We start from the raw sequence: 25251 nt of genomic DNA, 5'->3' as shown, positions 1-25251 counted from the left end.
AAGTCTCACACATATGATGAATCATGGCACAGGATCGAATGTCACATCTTTACTACATAACAGGAGTTCTGTACAAAATAAATAAATAATTACATTATAAGGAGACAACGGTCCAGCAACCCAAAGTTGACTGGGAGACGACGACCTAGATCTCTCACGAACTCATCGCAGCATCCTCCATGCGCCTCATCTTGTGGTACCTGTTCTTGACCTGTGGGGGGGTGTGAGACAGCAAGAGTGAGCTCACATACGTTCATCGCTCAGCAAGTTGTGGGGAATAATGTGCATGAACTCGCCAAAGGTGGGAGCTCACGTGAAGTGTAAGGCTTACCAAAGAGGATGGTTAAAGCTGAGCATTGCTTTTAAAGTTGGTCAAAATTTTATTAGCAATTACTAAGTATAAGTAAATACCAACCCAATTAAGTAGTAGAACAAAAGTAACAACCTCACCTGCGATGCAATGCATATGACAAATTGAGTTTAAGTTCCATAATTTAATCATGTGAGGGTCCGAGCTGCTCATGACCGTGAGCACGGCTAGTATACCAGTTTTACACTCTGCAGAGGTGGCGCATCTTTACCCACAAGTCATGTTACCCATCTGCCAAGGGATCGCGACTTCCCATACACCTCTACCGAGGAGGCGAGGCAGGGTAACACTACGAGGCCTTTACAAAGTTCCACTAGCTTCAGAAAACCCGCTACAGTTTATAGGAAGCTCCAATGCAGGAATCCCTTGCAGGACCGCCATCACAGCAAAATCCTCCCGAGGGCCTCCCCAGGAATCCCTTGCAGGACCGCCATCACAGCAAAATCCTCCCGAGGGCCTTCCCAGGAATCCCTTGCAGGACCGCCATCACGGCAAAATCCTCCCGAGGGCCTCCCTACACTGACCACTCCCCTACTGCCCTTGCCCCTTTCGGGTAAGGTAGTCCTCCACTAGCTTTCCTAATTAATCAGCCAAGGGCGTCCCATTATACCCTTGTGGTAGCACTGTTTTCCCGGGTGGTCGCTCCATGTTCCAATTAACATAATGATCTTATCATGAACGATAAATAACAACGGATAACAAAAGTATAATCATGAGTAATGTATCTTCATACCCAAAACCACATAAAGCACTAGCAAGTACTACCCAAAAAGTTCAGTGGTAACAAGGTATAAAGATAATCAAACTAGGGTAACCTATTGGGTCCCATCAAAATTAACCTATGCAGATCATTATGATTAATCAGAACATGGCTGGGTAAAAAGAAGTGATCAAGGGCACAACTTGCCTGAGACTTGAGATTCCAGGTACCAACTTGCTCTTCAGATGACACGTGTCCTCACGCTAGTCGTAGCATCACAAACAGTGTATAGGCAAAATTAACATTACACCAAACATAAGAATACACTGCATAAAAATAATCTACGCGAAGCTACGAGACTAACGCAACTTGAACGGATCAAAACGGAGTTATGGTTGTTGAGTTATGAATTTCTGAAAATATTTAGCACCTAGAATAGATTAATTTAATTGAGCAATTTTAATTCAAGTTTCATGGTTAAACAAAGGTACTAGGTGATAAACAATATTAATACAAAATTATTGCAACTGGAATGACTCAATTTGGAGTTAAAATGAATTTACTATGAATTTCACAAGTTCTAGAATTATTTTTGTGCTAGAAAAGTATTTTCTATATTGTTTCTCCTACTTTCCTAAATCACTGGACTAGGCGCATAATTATTAGGGAACACAGGGGCTATTTTTCAAAAGTTCCTATGACTCGTATTTACCCCGCGGGGGACGGCGGGTTTGTTTTACTAAAACCGCAGGGGTTCTTTTGTAAGTTATCCTGGTGAAGGGGGGTATGGCTGGTTGTCAGCCACAAGATTAGATTTGGGTGGCCCAGATCGATCCTGATCCCATAAACTACGCAGACCGCTCGATCGAAGATCAATGGCCCATGATGCGTCACCACTTCACTTTCCCTCGCTCTTAATCTTCACCGTCCGATCAGCAGATCAACGGTCACAAGACCTTCTTCCCCAAGGTGGCAGCTAGGTCGCATACGGCCGAGCCCCATTCCCCCGAGCAGCGTGGGCATCCAAGGTGGCGGCGCCCGGTGATGCCCAAGGTATTACTTCCAAATTCGAAAGCTTCTATGCAATGCGGAGTTGATGGCGAGAACGCGGGCGGAGGTCTTACCGAGTTGTAGCAACGACGGAACTATCCCCATGACACAGTGTGCATTGGTGAGTGCCGACGTGCAATTGGCGGCCTCCCGACCACGACTCACGCCCGACGAGGCCACATATGTGCACGGTGGAGTCTCGTGATGCACAAGCACCACCCAGCGCGGCCTGGAGGGTCTTCCTTCAACCTCCAGACACGGACGACGGCGGAGGAACGCCCCCCCACAGCGATGACCGATTCCGCGACGGCGCCCCCAACCAAGGATGGTCGCGAGCCCCAATCCCAGCCCCGACGACGCCCAGAGATCATTCACGCGAGCTAGAAATCGGTGTACACCCCGGATTGCCATGGCGGCATGGATGTCCACCATTGCTTGCTCTGTTCGTTCTGCGGATAGCTGGGGACTCGGCTTTTATGGCCCCAGGAGCCCGCGCGGTCGTGTAGCAGGTGGAGGAGGCGGTTACAACAGCCACCAAGATCACCGGAGGGGGTTGTTAAGCTTCGCGCAGATCTAGCTCGGACTTCTGTTCACAGCCGAACCCACCCAGCGGAGACGAGGCACCAGACGGTGAGGGCCCACGCGTCAGCGTTCAAGTGCACAGCTGAAGTATGGAGAATGACCCATCGGGTCCACTGGTCGGTCAGCGTGAAGCGACGAGGATGGAGTGGGTCGAGCGCGCGCATGGTAGTGGGCCGAGCGGAGATGGGTAGAGATGGGCCAAGGGAAATTTCGGCCCAGGGTAAGGTTTGCTCTTTTCTGTTTTTCTTTTTATGATTTCTTTTTCAAACTTTCAATTCATATTTTAAATTTCAAACACGATTCAAATTTAGGATTTGAGTTCAAATGCACATATAAAAATTCAGCATGAAATGCAATTATATTTTTATATTAAATACTTTATTTATTCGAGAATGTCTCCAATATGCAACATATACACACATTGTTTGTAGTCAAATTAAAAGTATATTCAAAAGTTCATATTCATCTATTTTGATAGAAAAGATTTTCTAATGCATAATCTTTTATTAATAGATTGTTTAACTAATAGTTTACTACGACAATCATTCATATTGGACCTTTTATTTAACCACTTGTTTTAAAACATAACTATTTTTTTACTTTAGAATGTTTTTTTTCTAAATTACCCAAATTAATATTTTGGGGTGTTACAATTCCTACCCCCCTTAAAAATAATCTCGTCCCGAGATTTGTAAGAAAAATGATTATACCAAGATTGGTTTGTAATTGAGATTGTAGTTCCTAATTGATTAAAAAAAAATTAAGACTCTCTCTCTCTCTTTTTTTAATACTATTTAGCAAGTAATTAGAAATCCATGGGTATCTTTTATGTTTAGACACACAGTTAGGTAAGAGGAGGGATGGTCAGAGTGAGGTTAGTTGATGGTAAGAAGAACTTGGTAAGGGAAGACTCCATCCAAGGTGGTAAATCTTGAATCATCTCGAGATCTGATTTGACTCCTATTCTTCCATGTCGAGGTTGATCTCCTCCTTCTTGCTCTTTGGTGTCTCCATCCGGGTTTGCGACAAGAGGCTAAGATAGATCTGTTATGTAGGTCAAGTTGTTGGGTATGGCCGAGTTGATCTAGGTCACCAATTTAGGCTTAAGTGTATAGACTTATTCTTTGTGCATTAAGTAACCCTCACTAGATTAGATCATATTAGATAGGATCTAGATTAGATTAGATATGACTAGATTAGAATAGATAAGATTTAAGTAATTTGGATTAGGTCATGGTTGTTACTCTAGGATGAGATAAGCAAAGTGGTTAGGATAAGATAAATATCTTTTTAAGATAAGATGAATCTATTAATGTAAGAGAGAGTCTTTTAAGATCAGATGGATCTTACTTAAATTAGATACATCTTGGTTGTGTAGTTATCTTATGAATTTTATTTATTTATATCTATACGTATATGTAGATGTAATTGTGGACATTACTCCACAACTCATCACACTCAATCAAAGATCCAAATCAGACAAGTATCATAAGAACAAAACATTGCAGCACATAGATACCTATACAAAAATAGTTTTGTTTTTTTGTTCCTATGAGTAGGTCTCCTATTCCTAAAGGTCACTTTAGGCACAGGATTTCAAAGTGTGAACTCCACATTTGTCTTTAGAAAGAAAGAGGTAAGCATAATCAGAGTAAAGCGGAATTAGATGAGAAAAGATCAAGAAAAGTTTAGGAAAGAATCAGAGTAGCAAAGGTAAGTAGATAATGGTTGTCCAGTTCTATCTAGGTTTCGTCCTACAGTCAACATTCCTCTGATACCACTTCTGTCACACCCGGGTTTTAGGGGTCCAAAGCCCGGGTGTAAACATAATCACCAGGTGTGCTGGGACCAAGTCTCACACATATGATGAATCATGGCACAGGATCGAATGTCACATCTTTACTACATAACAGGAGTTCTGTACAAAATAAATAAATAATTACATTATAAGGAGACAACGGTCCAGCAACCCAAAGTTGACTGGGAGACGACGACCTAGATCTCTCACGAACTCATCGCAGCATCCTCCATGCGCCTCATCTTGTGGTACCTGTTCTTGACCTGTGGGGGGGTGTGAGACAGCAAGAGTGAGCTCACATACGTTCATCGCTCAGCAAGTTGTGGGGAATAATGTGCATGAACTCGCCAAAGGTGGGAGCTCACGTGAAGTGTAAGGCTTACCAAAGAGGATGGTTAAAGCTGAGCATTGCTTTTAAAGTTGGTCAAAATTTTATTAGCAATTACTAAGTATAAGTAAATACCAACCCAATTAAGTAGTAGAACAAAAGTAACAACCTCACCTGCGATGCAATGCATATGACAAATTGAGTTTAAGTTCCATAATTTAATCATGTGAGGGTCCGAGTTGCTCATGACCGTGAGCACGGCTAGTATACCAGTTTTACACTCTGCAGAGGTGGCGCATCTTTACCCACAAGTCATGTTACCTATCTGCCAAGGGATCGCGACTTCCCATACACCTCTACCGAGGAGGCGAGGCAGGGTAACACTACGAGGCCTTTACAAAGTTCCACTAGCTTCAGAAAACCCGCTACAGTTTATAGGAAGCTCCAATGCAGGAATCCCTTGCAGGACCGCCATCACAGCAAAATCCTCCCGAGGGCCTCCCCAGGAATCCCTTGCAGGACCGCCATCACAGCAAAATCCTCCCGAGGGCCTTCCCAGGAATCCCTTGCAGGACCGCCATCACGGCAAAATCCTCCCGAGGGCCTCCCTACACTGACCACTCCCCTACTGCCCTTGCCCCTTTCGGGTAAGGTAGTCCTCCACTAGCTTTCCTAATTAATCAGCCAAGGGCGTCCCATTATACCCTTGTGGTAGCACTGTTTTCCCGGGTGGTCGCTCCATGTTCCAATTAACATAATGATCTTATCATGAACGATAAATAACAACGGATAACAAAAGTATAATCATGAGTAATGTATCTTCATACCCAAAACCACATAAAGCACTAGCAAGTACTACCCAAAAAGTTCAGTGGTAACAAGGTATAAAGATAATCAAACTAGGGTAACCTATTGGGTCCCATCAAAATTAACCTATGCAGATCATTATGATTAATCAGAACATGGCTGGGTAAAAAGAAGTGATCAAGGGCACAACTTGCCTGAGACTTGAGATTCCAGGTACCAACTTGCTCTTCAGATGACACGTGTCCTCACGCTAGTCGTAGCATCACAAACAGTGTATAGGCAAAATTAACATTACACCAAACATAAGAATACACTGCATAAAAATAATCTACGCGAAGCTACGAGACTAACGCAACTTGAACGGATCAAAACGGAGTTATGGTTGTTGAGTTATGAATTTCTGAAAATATTTAGCACCTAGAATAGATTAATTTAATTGAGCAATTTTAATTCAAGTTTCATGGTTAAACAAAGGTACTAGGTGATAAACAATATTAATACAAAATTATTGCAACTGGAATGACTCAATTTGGAGTTAAAATGAATTTACTATGAATTTCACAAGTTCTAGAATTATTTTTGTGCTAGAAAAGTATTTTCTATATTGTTTCTCCTACTTTCCTAAATCACTGGACTAGGCGCATAATTATTAGGGAACACAGGGGCTATTTTTCAAAAGTTCCTATGACTCGTATTTACCCCGCGGGGGACGGCGGGTTTGTTTTACTAAAACCGCAGGGGTTCTTTTGTAAGTTATCCTGGTGAAGGGGGGTATGGCTGGTTGTCAGCCACAAGATTAGATTTGGGTGGCCCAGATCGATCCTGATCCCATAAACTACGCAGACCGCTCGATCGAAGATCAATGGCCCATGATGCGTCACCACTTCACTTTCCCTCGCTCTTAATCTTCACCGTCCGATCAGCAGATCAACGGTCACAAGACCTTCTTCCCCAAGGTGGCAGCTAGGTCGCATACGGCCGAGCCCCATTCCCCCGAGCAGCGTGGGCATCCAAGGTGGCGGCGCCCGGTGATGCCCAAGGTATTACTTCCAAATTCGAAAGCTTCTATGCAATGCGGAGTTGATGGCGAGAACGCGGGCGGAGGTCTTACCGAGTTGTAGCAACGACGGAACTATCCCCATGACACAGTGTGCATTGGTGAGTGCCGACGTGCAATTGGCGGCCTCCCGACCACGACTCACGCCCGACGAGGCCACATATGTGCACGGTGGAGTCTCGTGATGCACAAGCACCACCCAGCGCGGCCTGGAGGGTCTTCCTTCAACCTCCAGACACGGACGACGGCGGAGGAACGCCCCCCCACAGCGATGACCGATTCCGCGACGGCGCCCCCAACCAAGGATGGTCGCGAGCCCCAATCCCAGCCCCGACGACGCCCAGAGATCATTCACGCGAGCTAGAAATCGGTGTACACCCCGGATTGCCATGGCGGCATGGATGTCCACCATTGCTTGCTCTGTTCGTTCTGCGGATAGCTGGGGACTCGGCTTTTATGGCCCCAGGAGCCCGCGCGGTCGTGTAGCAGGTGGAGGAGGCGGTTACAACAGCCACCAAGATCACCGGAGGGGGTTGTTAAGCTTCGCGTAGATCTAGCTCGGACTTCTGTTCACAGCCGAACCCACCCAGCGGAGACGAGGCACCAGACGGTGAGGGCCCACGCGTCAGCGTTCAAGTGCACAGCTGAAGTATGGAGAATGACCCATCGGGTCCACTGGTCGGTCAGCGTGAAGCGACGAGGATGGAGTGGGTCGAGCGCGCGCATGGTAGTGGGCCGAGCGGAGATGGGTAGAGATGGGCCAAGGGAAATTTCGGCCCAGGGTAAGGTTTGCTCTTTTCTGTTTTTCTTTTTATGATTTCTTTTTCAAACTTTCAATTCATATTTTAAATTTCAAACACGATTCAAATTTAGGATTTGAGTTCAAATGCACATATAAAAATTCAGCATGAAATGCAATTATATTTTTATATTAAATACTTTATTTATTCGAGAATGTCTCCAATATGCAACATATACACACATTGTTTGTAGTCAAATTAAAAGTATATTCAAAAGTTCATATTCATCTATTTTGATAGAAAAGATTTTCTAATGCATAATCTTTTATTAATAGATTGTTTAACTAATAGTTTACTACGACAATCATTCATATTGGACCTTTTATTTAACCACTTGTTTTAAAACATAACTATTTTTTTACTTTAGAATGTTTTTTTTCTAAATTACCCAAATTAATATTTTGGGGTGTTACAGTTCTCCCCCTGAAGACCCCTGCGAAAGGAGACATTCAACGGGACAGACCCGAGCACCGTGGCAACTGTAGTATGTTTATACCGGACAATGTTATACAGACTTGGGTATTTGTGTTGAAGTGTAAAGTTCCCCAACCACTTATCTTCCCAAAATCTGGTTGCATGCCCGTTGTTAACTTTGAACATACCATTAGCTAGAAAAAGGTCTTTGACTTTCATCAATCCAGACCAAAAATGTGAATCTCCTAGTTTCCTAACTACCTGCCCAAAGGTTTTGTTACCTAAGTATTTCTTTCTCAAAATCTGTTGCCACATCCCATCCTCATTTAACAACCTAAACAACCATTTACTTAGTAAACACTTATTCTGAATATCGATGTTCTTAATCCCCAAACCTCCAAAATCCTTGGGTTGGCATAGAATATTCCACTTAGCCAATCTGTATTTTTTCTTTTGTTGATCAGATTGCCAAAAAAATCTAGACCTCAGATAATCCAATTTTTTTAAAACCTCCCTAGGTATTTCGAAGAAGGACAACATATACAATGGAAGACTCGTAAGGACCGAATTAATAAGGACCAGCCGTCCTCCATAAGACAAATGTTTGCCCTTCCAGCTACCCAATTTCTTTTCTATACGTTCGAGCAGGGTGGCCCAATCAGCATTACTAAGCTTCCTAACGTGCATAGGTATGCCTAGGTATCTGAACGGGTAAGTCCCTGTCTTACATCCGAAAAGCTGGGAGTATAAATGTTCACTTTCTTTAGCCGCACCAAAGCAGAAGATTTCACTTTTATGAAAGTTAATTTTAAGGCCTGACAATTGCTCAAAAGCACATAAGATGAGCTTGAGATTACAGGCTTTCTCATAATCATGATCCATAAAAAGAATAGTATCATCTGCATACTGAAGGACAGAGAGGCCATCGTCCACCAGATGAGGCACGACACCACTAATCTGACCATCTCTCTTTGCCCTATTGATTAAAATAGCAAGCATATCCACTACTATATTAAATAGAACCGGCGAGAGAGGGTCACCTTCCCGTAGCCCCTTCTTAGTTTGGAAGTTATTGCCTGGATGAAGTATGACGACGACATGACCACATGGGAGAACGTCTACTCGTCAGCGATAGGTGCGCGGAGCGCCCCCGCATCCGCTAGCATCCACTGCTATGTTGATATGAGCAGGGAAAAAATTTCGGTGAAAATTTTTCGAGAAATCCGAAAATCACGTTTATCGTTTATAGGTGGGGCTCGGTTTTTTATTTATCAGCCAAAATATTTGTCGGTTTTGAATTCAGTTCGGCCAAACCTACTGTTATATATTTAGGCTACAAAGAATAGATCTAAAACATTACCATATGCTTATTTAAGCCATTACCTATAAATAATCTATATTTTCTGATCAAATTGATCTTTTCCTTCTAAATTTTGTCCGAATTTTTTTTGAGAAAAACGAAAAAAGTGAAATCCGAGAAACACGTTTAGCGGTGAGATCCGATTTTTTGGGGTAAACCCTGGATATGAGTCCCGGCGTCAAAATTGGAGCCGCGTTGTACTTCACCATGCATCACCATCAATGGCGGGCAAAGCAAAGGATCCTCAAGTATGACCGTCAATGGCTACGTTGATGTGCGTGCAATTCGCATACCGGTCGCATGCCGTTCCGTTCCATTCGAATTCGACGCCGCGCCAGCAGGCCGAGGCCCCAGCAAAATCTCCGATTCCGTTCCAGGGGCTGCGATTATCGCGGCACGGCCGAACCAGCCTACCCTGATCCGAATATCTGGTCCATATTATACATACACCTAAACCCTCGGATCAAAGTGGCCACCTGCACGCCATGGCTCCGCCGCCGCCGTATCTCACGACCCACCTGGTCGGCGAGATCCTGGTCCGCATCCCGCCGGACGATCCCGCGACACTCGTGCGTGCCTCCCTTGTCTGCAACTCCGCCGCCGCCGTATCTCACGACCCACCTGGTCGGCGAGATCCTGGTCCGCATCCCGCCGGACGATCCCGCGACACTCGTGCGTGCCTCCCTTGTCTGCAAGCCCTGGCGCCGCCTGCTCTGCGACCGCGCCTTCCGCCGCCGCTACGGCGCCTTCCACCGAGCGCCGCCCCTTCTCGGCTACATCCACAACCACAGCATCAGCGGGCCTCGCTTCGTCTCCACCGCCACACCCTCTTCGGTGCCGCTGAAGGCGTTCGGCGGCTGCAGCAACAACGGCTGGCGCGTCATCGACTGCCGCCATGGCCGCGTCCTCTTTGAGGCCGTGGACCCCTACCGCAACTGGAGCCTGGAGGAACATCCTCTGTTGGGTCCTGGACGTGAGCCCGAGCCTTGCCGTATGGGATAGCGGAACCTGCGAGAAGAAGCTGCTGCCGGAGGCCCCGTTCCCAGGATGACAATTCTTCAATGCGGCGGTGCTCTGTGCTGCGCGCGGCTGTGACCACCTCGACTGCCGCGGTGGTCCATTCCTCGTCGCCCTCGTGGGGTACAACGATGTGGCGGGGGCCCTGCAGTCACACCTGTACTCATCAGAGTCTGGCTACTGGTGGAGTTCGTCTTCTGCCCCTCCGGGCCCTCGTTTCTCTCCCGCCCGCACGCCGAGCGTGGTCATCGGCGATGGCATGTATTTAATACTATCAGCCACGCCGCCCGAATTTGCAGTTCTGAACTTGGACGTGGCAGAAAACCACATGTCCATCATCAAACCACCGAATGCGCGTGACTTGGACGGGAATGCTGTCCTCGTGGCGACGGGAGATGGCTCGCTGGGTTTCGCCGCCATTCTTGGTTCAAGGCTTCACCTGTGGACGAGGAATTCAGAGGTTGTTGTCGGAGGAGGATCAGTGTTTCAAATAGCCCGCTAATAGCGGCTATTTAGCCGGCTATAGCGTTTGAGGAGCTCTGAAGCTAGGAGATGCCCAGTTTAACGCTAACCAAAGTTAGCCGCTAATTACCTCATTTAGCCCGCTAAACACATAGACTTAGCTGAATTTAGCGCAGCTATTGGGCCAAATGTTTGAGTGTGGAGGCCCAAAACTGCAACAGCCCGTGGGGTGTGGGGTGGGCACGCTCACTGTTGACCAGTTATCTAACCCTAGCTTATATGAGCACAACCTTCGCACACGCCGCCGCCGTTGCGAGCAGCCAGTCCCTTTCCACACGCCACCACCGTTGTGAGTAGCTAGTCGCCGTTGTTGCTTCGCCCAGCCCCTTGCTTCACACCTCACGCGTCGCCCTGCATCCTCCTGGCGTCCAGCCGTCCACCACCACCGCGGGCAGCATCCATAATTCCAGATCGGCTTCAGGTTTCAGCACGACCATGCATCAACAGCAGGTTGCCGTTGGAGCGCCATCAAGACATCAGCGAAGCCGTCGTCTCTAAGTAGCAAGCAAGCCCCTGCATCTGACAGACGCACAAAAATTTCCTCGCCATGTCGGAATCCCAGCAGCAGCAGCAAGGCAGGTTACCAGTTGTCCAGTTCCCACGTTTTCTTTGCTTCTTCATTACTAGATGCTTATTGATATGTGAAATAGATATTAGATATATTAACAAATTTGGCTGGTTATGAGTTTGTGCTCTAATATGAAGATATGTCATATTTTCTTCTAAAACCGCTAAATGGTTTAGCTGCAAGCTATAGCCGGCTATAGCCATTTTAGCTGATTCAAACCCTTACCGCTAAGGTGCTTAGCCAGACATTTAAAACATTGAGGAGGATGGGTACCACGTAGGGTCATTGAGCTCCAGACGTTGGTCCCCGTTATTAGATACAGATCACTACTTCTGGTTGGTTCCGCAGAGGGATTTGACATCGTCTTTGTGACCTCGTTTGATGAGGGTGTCTTCTCACTAGACCTCAAGTCTCTCCAACGGAGGGTGGTAGATGAAGATAAGGAAGGCGCCGCCGTCTTTCCCTGCGTGGCCTTCTACAATCCAGGTATTTTTTAGGGAACTTGTATGCATGACAGTTTCAGATGGCGGTTGGGACTGGGGTCACCCCAGTCACTAGTGAGCGAGGCGAAGTAGCACCTGGGCACAATAAGGCATCTCTTTTAGCATGGATGATGCTTATTAGCATTCAGTTGGGTAGTAGGCATCTTATTAGCTGGTTGATTATGACTGCAAAGGCTGTGTTCCCAGTTTTATAATAGTTGATCTTTTGCGTTTAGTTATTGTTATATTGAAGATTTGCTACAACTCGACATAGCACTGACTGAAATGTGGATCTATGATTTGGAATAAAATATTCAGTTTTGGAATGAGAAGACGATAGTGTGCCTACTTTCCTATGTCATGGCAATACTGCGCCTGTCAGTCCATGTGTACTGAGGTCATACTTGAGAGGAAGAAGACTATGCTTGTAGTTGCTTGTAAAGAAGCGTTAGTACAATACTACATGGAGTTGTGATTGATATCCTAGGTCAATAGCACCGGTCAGTGATGAGAACTTGGTTGCACAAGCAAATACAGGGTCAACTTCTAGGTTGTTTTTCACCTTCAAAAAAAAAAAAAAACCTTCTCGGTTGTTTCCTACAAAGACCACACAACTGTGGCAGTCAAGGTCGTAGTGGTAGCCGTTCTTGGCACATAGCACAGCCCATTGATCAGCACGCAGCCATGGCGGCAGACAAAGGGCAAACCAACTGTTGTAGTTGTTGGCTGCTGGCAATGTAGTAAGAATTAAGAACTGGAGCCATGTCGTGAATTATGTCTAGCACCTCACCAAACACACTTGACACCATGAACTTCTCAGCAATTTATATTTATATTATAAGTATATATAATGTTATTACAGCGTACAAAGCTCAGGATGAGGCGATGGCTCCAGCAGTGTTTTTCAGTCACAATGCTTCCGGTTGTCGCTGCGGTAGACATAACCGCGAGGAGTTAAATCCATTGCTCGAGGCTGCCATCTGGGAACAAGTAAAAGATGCAGCTCCTGGCATCGCGTCAGTTATCCTAGACGCAATTGTCTTCACCATCTCATCCATGGCAGGGCTTGGGGCTGCTTGGTCCAGGTCCTCGAGCTAAATGCAGAACAAATTAGATATGCCATTAGCCCTGACAAGCAAGATAAATCATCTTCATCACTGATATAGTAAAAAAACTTGACCGGGGAGGGACAAAGGTATCTATAACACAAACATATACGGAAGTTTAAAGGACTGGATTAAGGCAATTAACAAAGGAAGAGCAACAAACCGATGCTGGGATGCGATCATATCATCGGAAGTAACATGTGCATTCAAGTAAATAACGTTACAGATGTACATTCGACCAAAAGAAATGAACTAGTTTATTGACAATTCAAAAGGCATTCTTTACCAACCCAAATTCTTAAGTTTAACATGCTACCAAAAAATATTAAAGTGAAGAGATGACTAATAGAGCAAAGCAAGAGCCCCGATAACGCAAATAACAGCAAACATGAATCTTTGTCCATGCAAGCAAAATCAAAACATAGCCAGTTGCATGACAAGTCCAAAGATACTGTCGGAGAGGAAATTCTTCGGCCGGGTGGCGGAGTGCACCCGACCTAAGTCCTAAGATGTGGAGAGGGCTTAAGCGTTTTGCTTGTTAGAGATCGGAGGGATGAACACAAGAACACACAAGGGTTTTGAGTGGTTCGGGCCGCCGGAGCGTAATACCATACTCGACTGGGTGTTGTATTGCTCGAGAGCTTGAGTTGTGTGTAAGCCTGAATGACTTGCGTCTGAGTGTCCCTCTCTAAAGTTGTGTTGTAACGTTGCATGCCTCCCCTTTTATAGTTCAAGGGGGACAGGTACAAGGGTTCTGAGCCCCGACACGTGGGCCCAGGGACAAATGGAAGGATAGAACTACTGCTTGTCATGCCCGTGTAATCTCCGTGCGCCCTGACACCCGTGATCTGCGTCGCCTCGGCGCGCTGGGGGAAGCTTCTCGTATAAGGGATGAATACAGTGCACCGCGCAGCACGGGCACACTGTTTCGACAACAGACTGGACATGTGCGCCGTCTGCAGGGTGGCCCTGGTGCCGTCTGCCAGCGAAATGGACAGGACGCAATAAATGCCGTGGGGGCACATCATCTGTCAGAAGGGTGGACAGGTGGCGTGTCCTCTCCGCAATAAATGCGGAGGCTACGCGGCTTAGAGCCCTTACGTCATGCTCCGCCCGCTGGCCTACGTCACGGACAATAAGCCATGTGGCTGCATTAGACCCTTGACCGAGCGGGGGGGGTGGAGGCGCTACGGATAGAGCCAGGACACGCGTCAATGCTGGACCTAGGCCTAGGTTATGACATCCCTTTCCCGGGACCTTGTTATGGGCGGTCTGGAGCTCACTTGGTGGGGTCTGAACCCTATCCAATGGCTTCGGGCTGCTTTACTTCGGGGGTCCGGGTTGTGCGCGCAGGGGTCCTGCGCCTTCTGGGCCTGATGGCGTTGTCTCCGAGAACGCCACCTTAACTGCCTACGAGACACCCCTGGGGCTGTTCTCCGCGCGGCTAAGGGTAGCCGCACAGCCATCGTGCTTTCATACCGTAGTAAGGGGTACCCCTAATCCAGGGTACCGACAGTGACCCCCAGACCCTCCTCAGGGGAGGATGCGAGCCTGCAGGCGGGGCCAGAGTTTGACTGGCGATCGGCTCGCTGCTCCTGCGCGCCCGTTGATGCAGTTACTGCCGGCCCGCCTATGATCACGCCGACTGCCATGCCTGCCCCTGTGGCTAACTGGCCCGTGACCTCCGTACTTAATGCCTTTGTTGGGCCATGCGCGGGGCGCCTCGAGTCGCTGCGTTGGTTTTTGAAAATTTATCTTCTTAGTCTTCTGCGAAGGTCTCAAGGAGGCGCGGTATTGGCGCGAGCGGCAGTGCGACTTTCCTGTACCCAGGAACCGGCGCGCCGGGTGTATGGCATGTGGGCCTGGGGCCCCCATGCCAGAGGTTGAACCACCGGTTGCAGCGAAGCTGAGGGGGCGCGCAACCGCGGGGCGGGTGCATGCTCCTTGTGCGGCGGTTCGCCTCCTTGACCGCTGGTTGCGGCGGAGATGAAAGGGCATATAACCGCAGGGCGGTTGCACGTTCCTTGTGCGGCGGTTCGCCTTCTTGACCGCTGGTTGTGGTGAAGATGGAAGGGCGTATAACAGCAGGGCGGTTGCACGCTCCTTGTGCGAGTTACGCAGGGTCGAGCCCCCATGTCGTAGGCTGGGTGCCTTGGTGTGCATTGGGGGAGACTTGCCCGTGACGCTTCGGGGCACGAGCGGGGAAATCTGCCTTTAAAAAGGAGTTCATCCCCCGGGCAGTAGCCATGCCTCGCTTTTCTTGCATTCATCACGCCCTTCCGCCTTCCGAGCCTCTAGATGGGGCGCGCCGGTGTTCGCTGGGGGATCCGCGTCAGGGTCACCCCCAGCGGTTTCGCCGCTGGGGAGCTCGCGCTCTTCGTTTCCTGCGTGATGGTGTTGCCGATCTTGTCTTCTTCTTGCTGTTGTTGGAGGAGCACGACCTCGTGGGGGTTGGCGCTCTTCTGCCATCGCTCAGCTTCAAGGATTTTCATCATGCAGCCTGGCTGTGGTCTCCCGCCGGTGGTCATCTACAAGGATGACCACCAGCCTCGTGGTGGAGAGAAGCGAGTCGGGCTGCGGCCTCCTCCCTGCCCTCAGTTTCAAGGATGTTCATCATCCTCGCTGGGGTGGAAGGCGAGCCGAGTTGGGGTCCTGCCTTCCGCATGGGCTGGTGACCCGCTTCTTCCTCCAGTATTTGGAGGAGAAGGATGTTCACCAGCCTTGCGGAGGAGGCGAACCTCGACTACGTGGAGCCGGCCGGCTGCAGGCGCCGTCAGCTGCCGCGTGTCTGGCTCCTTGGCTTGGATGGCTTTGGTGCCGCCTCCAACGCTGCCTCCCGCCGCCACGTGGGGCATGGCTGTCCGTCCACCGCACGGGCGACGGTCGCGCCGTGCGCAGGTCCACCGCATCCGTAGCGTCCCTTGCGCCGCCGGCCACGCTGCTCCAACGTCGCCCAGGGGGTCGTACAAGACGTCGTACACCGTGGAGGTGGCGGCCACATTCTTGGATGGTCTTGTCCTCACCCCCGCAGGAGGGCGGGGGCGAGGACCTTTCTGCACGCGCTGAGGCGTCCGCCGTCGCCGGTAAGCCACTAGTGCAGAGGTGGCCGCTGTCGTCGATACTGAGGTGGTCGCCTCCGCTGGCGGGGCTGCCCGTTGCAGAGGTGGTTGCCGCTGCTAGTGAGGCTGCCCAGTGCAGAGGTGGTTGCCTCCACTGGCGAGACCACCAGCGCCACCTGCCGCCGAGCCTCCAACTCTTTGGCTTTAATGGCCTCATTGTCGCCCCCCGTAGGAGGACGGGGGCGAGGACCTCTTCGCAATGGCGCATGCATTGAGGCGGCCATCACCGCTGTCTCTCCGTCTCAGAGGATTCCACAAGGACAGCGGCCGCAAACTTCCAACGCGACTCCGCTGGCGTCTGGTAGTTTATATCTGCAGAGTAGAGACGGAACTAGGATTCCGCTTGAAGGCGGATGTAATACTTTTATTTTTTGTAAGGTACTTTTGAGTACTACTTATCAAGCAGTGTTAGCACTTATCTGTGTACCGCCTGTTCCTGCTGTGTGATGTTGTTGACTCCTCCCTGGTACCTGGCCCTCTGCCTGGGATGCAGGCTTGATGTGTCGAGGTTGGATACCAGCGTATCTGAAAGGGTTGTCAACAACTCTCGGGAGACAGCCTCGGTCGGGATTTGGATCTGTACACAGCTTCAGCTAGGGAGCGTTAGTAGTACACCCCTAGGGTCCCTTGTCTGATATTAGCCATCCTTTGATACATGCTCGGGACTTGCAGGGTTTAGTCCGGGTGGCCAAGTTGTGTGTCTGGACCCCCTTGGATCGCGACTCTAGGTATTAGGACTCCCGTCGCAGGGTGGTGGAGTGTGCAGGCTTACGGTATGGGACCAGGCTAAGCGGCTGCACGGCTCCGGACCACCCCATGGGACAAGTGTCCGTTTTCTAGAGCCGGACCCTAGGTTGTCGGACTCGCATGACTTATAGCTCCAAATACTAAGGCACCCGTTACAGAATGGTGGGCTATGCAAGCTTACGGTACGGGACCAGGCTAAGCGGCTACACTGCTCCGGACCATCCCATGGAACGAGCTCCCTTTCTTTAGAACCGGCCCCCGGGCTGTCGGACCTCCCAGCTTTTGTAAAGGAGATCCTAAACTGCAAGCCTGGCTGTTCAATTCGAATGTCGTCATGTCAGGACAGATGAGAACCGTGCGGGTGGGTTAGATAAAAGGTATTATCTGAAAAACTGAAGGTAGGACCATGGAGTAGCCATATGGCACTATCATAGGGGCACATCTGAGGGGGTAATTCTTTTCTTTATAACTTATCATGCATGGGTGCAGACCAACAGGCCAGGTTTATGGGGATGGACCTCACCGGGTTGGTGTACACGTATGTGTTACCTAGTTACAAAAAGGGAAACGAATTCGACCCCTCAGACTTGCTCTTATGGATAGAACTTACAGAGATGCTCCACCACCGGGGGGAGGCACTCCTTTAGTCGTAGGTAGACGGTTACCCTCGGGTCGACGCATTCCCGTTACCTTGAAGGGTCCTTCCCAGCTGGGGGAGAGTTGTGGAGCCCTTCTTGGCTTGGTACTTACCGTAAGACTAGGTCCCGACCCTGAGTCCCCATCTGTGTTTGACGAGGGAGCTCTCGTCTTCGGTTGTGGCCATTTCTGCATGCACCTGTCGGAAGTCTGGACCCACGGGGAATCCAGAAGGGTTTTTGGGGGAAGGCAGTCTTCGGCCCCGTAGACCGGGGAGCACGGGGTCCCTCTGGGGGTCCGTCTAGCTGTCCCCATCGGAGTAGGAGCCTCCGGCGAAGACATCCTTCAGGTCTCCCTCGGGTGACTGATACCCGAGGTCCCGTTCAGCTGCGGCCACCTCACCATCGTCGACCTTTTCTTTGCCAGGTCGGCGACGAGGTGGGGAGCCATTCTTGGAGGACTGCTCGCGCCGTTCGCTGACACGTTTCGCGAGATCAATGATCTCGCAACATCCGCGGCGCTGTGGCGACCGTTGGGGTGCACTGGGCATGGGCCGCTGTTACCCCTCTACGGCCGTGGGCGTTTGTTGTGGTCGCCCCGACCCCCGGTCGCGGCTGTAACGACTAGAGCGGTGGATCGCGATCTCTGGAAGTCGCGATCCTTCTTCTTTTTCTTCTTACTATCCCGGGGGACGGCACCCGTGCCTCCCGACTGGGCAACCCCGGTTTGTGGGACCGAGTGCCATGCACGGCCCTCGGCTGCTCTGGCGCATTTGTCGGCCAGAGCAAAGAGCGTGGGGACAGTCTTCACGTCATGCGTGGCCAACTTCTCCAGCATTTTCTCATCACGTACTCCTTGTCGGAATGCCGTGATGATGGAAGCATCGGAAATGCGAGGTATAGTATCTCGCACCTTGGTGAAGCGGGAGATGAACGTTCGGAGAGTCTCCCCGGGCTCCTGCCTCAGTGCATGGAGGTGGGCCTCCACCCCGTGCTGCTGGTAAGCATTGGCGAAGTTCGCAACGAACCGCGCGCAGAGCTCTTCCCATGAGTAGACTGACCCTAGGGCGAGGTTCATGAGCCAAGTCCGGGCAGGTCCAGACAAGGCGACATGAAAATATGTCACCATCACAGCGGTGTTTCCACCTGCTGCCGTGATGGCGGTGACGTACACCTGCAAGAACTCCGACGGGTTTGACGTTCCGTCGTACTTTTCCGGCAAGTGTGGCCGGAGCTTGGGCGGCCATGACGCCGCACGGAGATGATCTGTGAGAGCGGCACAGCCCACGCCGGCCAAGGGGACACCCACTTGGGACCGGGCACCCACTGGTGTCTGCGGTGCTACCGCAGCGAAGTCTTGATCGAGGTTGCAGCCCTTGATGTTTTGGCGGCACTCACGCGCCCTCTCCAGAGAGATTCGAGCGCCATCATGACCCTTGAAGTTTTGTCGGCGCTCCCGCGCCCTCTCCAGAGATACCCCAGGCATCCTCCCCCGCACGCTTGTGGTTGAGCTCTGCCCGGAGGTCGTTGGTCTGTGCGCCCCTCACTGAGGGTGAGCACATATAGACGCCGACGCCTCATGTTGGCGTCGAGATGACCGTGGCCTTGACCTGGTCGAGGTAGAATGTGCCATACTGAGCAGCCGGTCGACGTCGTCCCGCCATTGCTTCATGGCCCCCTAGCGAGGCTGTGGAGCTTGGAGGGTGTCACAACAACTCCCTGGCTGCTAACAACACTCCTGGAGCCGCCCTCGACGGAGTCCAGGATATTTGTGTAGCTGTATGCTGCTGCGCAGTGTGTATAGCAGTAGTTTCCGGCACAGGGCGGTTGAGAACCTATGGCATGGAAGAAGCAGCTTCTTCCTCCACCACGAAATCCACTGAAGTCTCGGCGCGGTGCTCAACGATTTGCACCATCATGCTGAGCGAGAAAGTAAGCAAAAAACCTAATGCCTAGCCCTCTACCTGGTGCGCCAAATGTCAGAGAGGAAATTCTCCGGCTGGGTGGCGGAGTGCATCCGCCCTAAGTCCTAAGATGTGGAGGGGGCTTAAGCGTTTTGCTTGTTAGAGATCGGAGGGATGAACACAAGAACACACAAGGGTTTTGAGTGGTTCGGGCTGCCGGAGCGTAATACCCTACTCCACTAGGTGTTGTATTGCTCGAGAGCTTGAGTTGTGTGTAAGCCTGAATGACTTGCGTCTGAGTGTCCCTCTCTGGAGTTGTGTTGTAACGTTGCATGCCTCCGCTTTTATAGTTCAAGGGGGACATGTACAAGGGTTCTGAGCTCCGACACGTGGGCCCAGGGACAAATGGAAGGATGAAACTACTGCTTGCCATGCCCGTGTAATCTCCGTGCGCCTTGACACCTGTGATCTGCGTCGCCTCGGCGCGCTGGGGGAAGCTTCTCGTATAAGGGATGAATATAGTGCACCGCGCAGCACGAGCACACTGTTTCGACAACAGACTGGACAGGTGCGCCGTCTGCAGGGTGGCCCTGGTGCCGTCTGCCAGCGAAATGGACAGGACGCAATAAATGCCGTGGGGGCACATCATCTGTCAGAAGGGTGGACAGGTGGCGTGTCCTCTCCGTAATAAATGCGGAGGCCGCGCGGCTCAGAGCCCTTACGTCATGCTCCGCCCGCTGGCCTACGTCACGGACAATAAGCCATGTGGCTGCATTAGACCCTTGACCGAGCGGGGGGCGGAGGCGCTACGGATAGAGCCAGGACACGCATCAATGCTCGACCTAGGCCTAGGTTATGACATCCCTTTCCCGGGACCTTGTTATGGGCGGTCCGGAGCTCACTTGGTGGGGTCCGAACCCTATCCAATGGCTTCGGGCTGCTTTACTTCGGGGGTCCGGGTTGTGCGCGCAAGGGTTCTGCGCCTTCTGGGCCTGATGGCGTTGTCTCCGAGAACGCCACCTTAACTGCCCACGAGACACCCCTGGGGCTGTTCTCCGCGCGACTAAGGGTAGCCGCACAGGTATCGTGCCTTCGTACCATAGTAAGGGGTACCCCTAATCCAGGGTACCGCTAGATACATATTTGATTAACCTAGCTAGCATCTCTTCATGTACAGAAGAAACTTTATACGAATCTAGAATAAAATTTATAACATCATACTTATTTAAAATCCATGAGCATTCAAAAGATTTTGTAGCTATCGCCTAACTCGCCTACTAAAGACAACGCAAAAAATGTTTTACAAAAACAAAGCACTTTGATGAGCCAACTGAATGCTGATTGCAATTAAAACCATGAGTGGTGACACTCTATACTTAGCACTCAATATACAAGCATAGAAGAAAACACATTAAATCAGGTCCAGATTGAAATACGATCAACATATAATGATATAAACAAACCTATATATATGCTATCTCCCACTCAAATACTTAAATAGCACAAATATTGTTGAACTTCAATGAATGGATTCCTGTTAGTGATTGAAGACATTGGTTCTTCTAACACTCAACTAGTACTTTGTAAATTGTAAACACACAGGACTGATTAGGAGTTGAAGACTGCATTCTATAGAATATTTAGCAGGTATAGAAGAACAAGTAAATCGATCAAACTTTGTGTTTGGCAATAGATCAGAGACACAGAATTAAACTCGATCTGCTAGATGTACCTGGTAATCATATACCTTCTTCAGCAACAGCTTTCTCCGAAGACAGGCATCCTCTCCATATTAAGGGCCTGGCTCTCTCGGTGGCTCCTTTTCTGGCTCTTCGTGAAGCCATACCAAACGGTCTTAGAAAAACGGCTCCTTACCGAGAGTCATCAAAGAGCCAGAGTTGTTTTGCTATTGGGAGCCGAAGCACGAGAAAACAAGCTTCTACCGGCTTCTTCTATTCGGCACACAATAATGTTTCACGAAATTATAGTCTCTGCCACCGTCTGCTCGTGAGAAGCTGTTTTGCCAAATGAATTGCAAAACGGCTCTGCCTCCTCTAGAGAAGCCAAGAAGACAGAGGAGCCAGAGCCGAAGCCATTTTGAGAATAGTAGGAGCGCTGACAAAGGGACCTAAAAATCAGTTTCCTCCTGAGCTTTGTATAGCAGAGCGCATCCATATTTGAAGTATGTGCTGGCGCAAGCTCTCCATAATATCCAGAGGCGGGGGTGCCAGGCTCGCGCTGAGAGTGTCGCGGTTGATGTGATTGGTGATTGGTGTGGCGTACCTCTCCGGCTCGCAGGGCCCAAAGTCTTTCGCTCACTCATACAGTAACAGACCCATGAAGCATAATAAAATTGCATATGCTAGTAAGCTGCTCTAGCTCTTTTTCAGCGGCAGTTTTTTCTGAACCTCCTTCAGCTTCAACAGCAGGTGCATCATTACCGTCTTTATCATGCAAAGCATCCTTGGAACTTTTCAGGGCTCTATATGCGTGACTTGCATAGTGAAATCGCTTTTGTACAGTACGGAATCGCATCTCCAATCTTGGAAACTAGCTCATAAACCAAACATATGCGGAAGTTTCTAAAAGACTGTTTCAAGGCAATTAACAAAGGAAGAGCAACAAATTAAACTGATGCTGGGATGCGATCATATAATCTAAAGTAACATGTGCATTCAAGTAAATAATGTTACATTCGACCAAAAGAAGTGAACTTGTTTATTGAATATTAACAAGGCATTCTTTACCAACCCAAATTTTCAAGTTTAACATGCTACAAAAATATATATTAAAGTAAAAAAGAGATCACCACAATAGATCAATGCAAGAGCCCCAACAACTAGGTTGCAGATGATTATTTACACAATGATACTACCTCCAGGCTCCAGCCATTGTTATATGACATAAGAATTACATTCAGGTCAATTTGATGATCTTAATGTCGAATAATTATGACTGTGGGTAGTAATATTTCTCTTGAGCACACAAAATAGTGTATTTATGACAAAGAGGATACAATTCCACAACTCGGCGATGATCAGGCTCAACCAAGTGCTCCAACATGGATAAAGCTCTCATGTAGTCAGTGAGTGAGTTGTCTATGCATGTCCTGTGAAATTAAAAGTTAGCCACGAGTATAAAAACCAGTCACCAATCAAAAATTCAAAATGCAGCAGTGTGATGCAAAGTAACTATGACTACCTCTTTCCGTTGCAACTTCAGCAAGACCAGAATATTTTTTTACTTTCTCAATAGTGTTCTCTTGGCTCTTCTCAACTATTGTCCTAGCAATGTCCAACATTTTCCAGGAAAGATCCAGATCATTATCCTCTTCATCTCCTATCTTCTCATCAATGTCCTCCTCATCATCATCCTTCTCAACTTCACCATTCCCATTCTCCTGATATTTGCCATTTGATTTTTGACCTAATAATGAATTTTATCAATAATTATCACAGTAAGAAAGGAAAACATATGGAACATAACCATCGATTTACTCGATATTAATTCATCCTGGTTATTGATAGCACTTGACTGCTAGTTAAAAGAAACAAATACATCAGAAATAGAAAGAAGTTAGATATACCTTGCAAGTCATAAGGTAACAAAGGGACGGAGCCAAAAAAAAGTTTAGCAGAGACTGAACTAAACTGTTGCAGCAAGCCTCTTCTACGTTATATTATGTATATTTTAAATTATGAGAGGCTTTAGTGAAGCTCCATGGGAACAGAAGCGGTTGGGGGGACTCGAGCCCCGAGCCACCGCTGGATCCATCGCTTGCTATAACACAAATAACAACAAGCACGGATTTTAGTAAAAGTTGGCCCATGCAAGCAAAATAAGTACACAGCTAGTTGAGTGAGAATCAAATGACACAAGTGCACCAAAGATAAATATCCGATTAGCCTAGCATCCCTTTATGTACAAAAGGCACTTTATACAAATCTAGAACAAAATAACTAAAACCAGACCTATTTAAAATAAATTAGCACTCAAAGGATTTTTCTAGTTATCCAACTCACCTACTAAAGGGCTCCGGGTTCGGCGTCGATGGCCTTGGACCCCCCCCCCCCCCACTGTGTTCTCCGAAGAGGAGGCCATTGTTGCGCGGCGGCGGCGACAATCCCCTTCTAGGCGTGGGAAGTGACGCGTGGAGGACTAGTTTGGAAGTCACAAAACCAGAGGAGATTGGATGTGCTAGATTCTCCATCTTATTCAAGTTTGAGGAACGAGGAAGTGGGGAGGATTTTGGTGGAACGGAGCGCGAACTCTCGGGGGTGATTGGTGGACAGGGATCACAAGGATCCATGGGGAGGAATCGTGATCCCTCCACCAAATCAGCTCGGGGGAGGTATGCATGGGTTGCCCAATGCTCGCCAACGGGTTCCAGGTTGGGCTCGTATGGGCTTATTGCGGCGGTGAGTACGGGTCGTCCCAGACCGCTTTCAGTCTGGGAGAACAGTGGGCGGCCTCTGGAGGGTCAGGTGACCCGACAAGCTAGGTCTCGTCTGTGTTAGGTCTTCTTTCCTAGGGCTTTTGTCTTCTTCAATATAGTTTTGGTTCTTGTTTCTCTGCAAAAGTTGTTTTCCTGTAAAAAAAATATTTGGGAAAATGAATTTTTATGTTGCTTTTTTTGTAAAAAGAAACTTTATAGAAGTTACAATCTTAGAAATTCATGTGCAATGTAGCCTATCTCTTGTATAAATGCATCACTATTTTTTTTGGCATAGCGCATAATTCACACAAAAGAAAGACGCAGGATGATGCATGTGCATCAGAATGGACCCGGACAACTACTTAGTTTGCTGGTATATAACGACAATACATTACTGTAATAATATTATATAGGACTAGCTAGCTAGTGCGTGTTTTATATGTATAGTAGAATAAAGCAGTGTGCTAATGGTCTACCGCCCTGCACGCATCCATAGACTACTACTAGTATATATATATACTATTAACAAGCTGACGATAAGACGAAGGAAGCCTGACACGCGATGCCTGAGTGTCAGCTAGCTAGCTGGAGTAACATGGCGTGTAAACTAACGAATAAACTCGTTCGTCAACTTTGCGTAGGGTAGTAGTTCGAGCGAGCTGGATTTCAGTCCTATATAAACAACATGCAAATTGGCGGCGGCATGAATATACTCAACTTGCAGAGCTGGCGTCTCACATGAGATTGTGCAGTATATGATTTTTTTTAAAAAAAAATACAAGGTCGCACGTCTCAATAAGGAACGGAAGAGAAATCTGATGGCAAGCCCGAACAAGCTCCGTTAAAAAAAACTGATTTGAATTCTTCTTGAGCTGGGCCATATATCATCCAGTTGCACCGTACGGCGGCGGCGTGCTTCGGTCATCTGGAAAGATGAAGAGCTGACTTTTGTGCTCTGACAAACCAATTAAAATCCCTGTCCGTCAGTGTCACGTTGGGTTCGGCTCACCTATCTATCTGTAGCAGCTGCGGATCGGATAGATAAGTACGGCGTGCATCCTGTGCCGTCCTCCGTCGTTGCGTTGCGTTTCATTATCCGTTCCGTTATTAAAAGCATGGTCAATCTCCTCCAACAGCTTTGTCATATATATATACTACTATGTCAGTGTCACGCACATGTATATATATATATATATATATATATATATATATATATATATATATATATATATATATATATATATATATATATATATATATATATAGTTGTGTGTGTTGGGTCTTCGGGACGTACGAACAGGAAATCACAACAGACAAAAGAGAGCAAGACGCGCGGTGTCAATCGGAGTGTGCATACGTACGGTGCCAACAAAAACAAAAAGCGTGACTTTGAAAATAATAAAGCAAACGGCCGGGATGACGGAACTGATCGCCGAATTTCCAGACCATT

At 48.5% G+C, this 25251-nt stretch overlaps 1 protein-coding gene and 1 long non-coding RNA gene across 14 annotated transcripts; one reads left to right on the top strand and one right to left on the bottom strand.

Moving 5' to 3' along the window:
* The first annotated feature begins 9796 nt into the window (after positions 1 to 9796).
* Positions 9797 to 12181, top strand: LOC109940926 (uncharacterized). The gene is made up of 2 exons (XR_002748880.2): positions 9797 to 11384; positions 11722 to 12181. It is a non-coding gene; the product is annotated as an uncharacterized lncRNA (long non-coding RNA).
* A 115-nt stretch (positions 12182 to 12296) lies between these two features.
* LOC103631912 (uncharacterized) lies at positions 12297 to 23864 on the bottom strand. Of its 13 annotated transcripts, none has more exons than XR_004851317.1 (6): positions 23389 to 23809; positions 22953 to 23146; positions 22568 to 22792; positions 22383 to 22475; positions 21099 to 21956; positions 12297 to 12949 (listed from the first exon to the last, which is right to left on the bottom strand). XR_004851317.1 is itself a non-coding variant. In XM_035960789.1 (3 exons), exons 1-3 carry the CDS (start codon positions 23465 to 23467, stop codon positions 22465 to 22467), a joined length of 315 nt encoding a protein of 104 aa, XP_035816682.1. In that variant the 5' UTR covers positions 23468 to 23831; the 3' UTR covers positions 22109 to 22464. The 13 variants fall into 13 exon arrangements, 1 of the variants encoding a protein (XP_035816682.1); XR_004851318.1 differs by having other exon boundaries at positions 21099 to 21948; XR_004851319.1 differs by lacking the exon at positions 22953 to 23146 and having other exon boundaries at positions 23389 to 23864.
* Positions 23865 to 25251: the final 1387 nt, after the last annotated feature.

This window comes from Zea mays, chromosome 7, assembly GCF_902167145.1.
Source record: "Zea mays cultivar B73 chromosome 7, Zm-B73-REFERENCE-NAM-5.0, whole genome shotgun sequence".
Classification (NCBI taxonomy): domain Eukaryota; kingdom Viridiplantae; phylum Streptophyta; class Magnoliopsida; order Poales; family Poaceae; genus Zea; species Zea mays.
The sequence above is the reverse complement of the archived record's forward strand: the minus strand, read 5'-3'. Positions and strand labels throughout refer to the sequence as shown.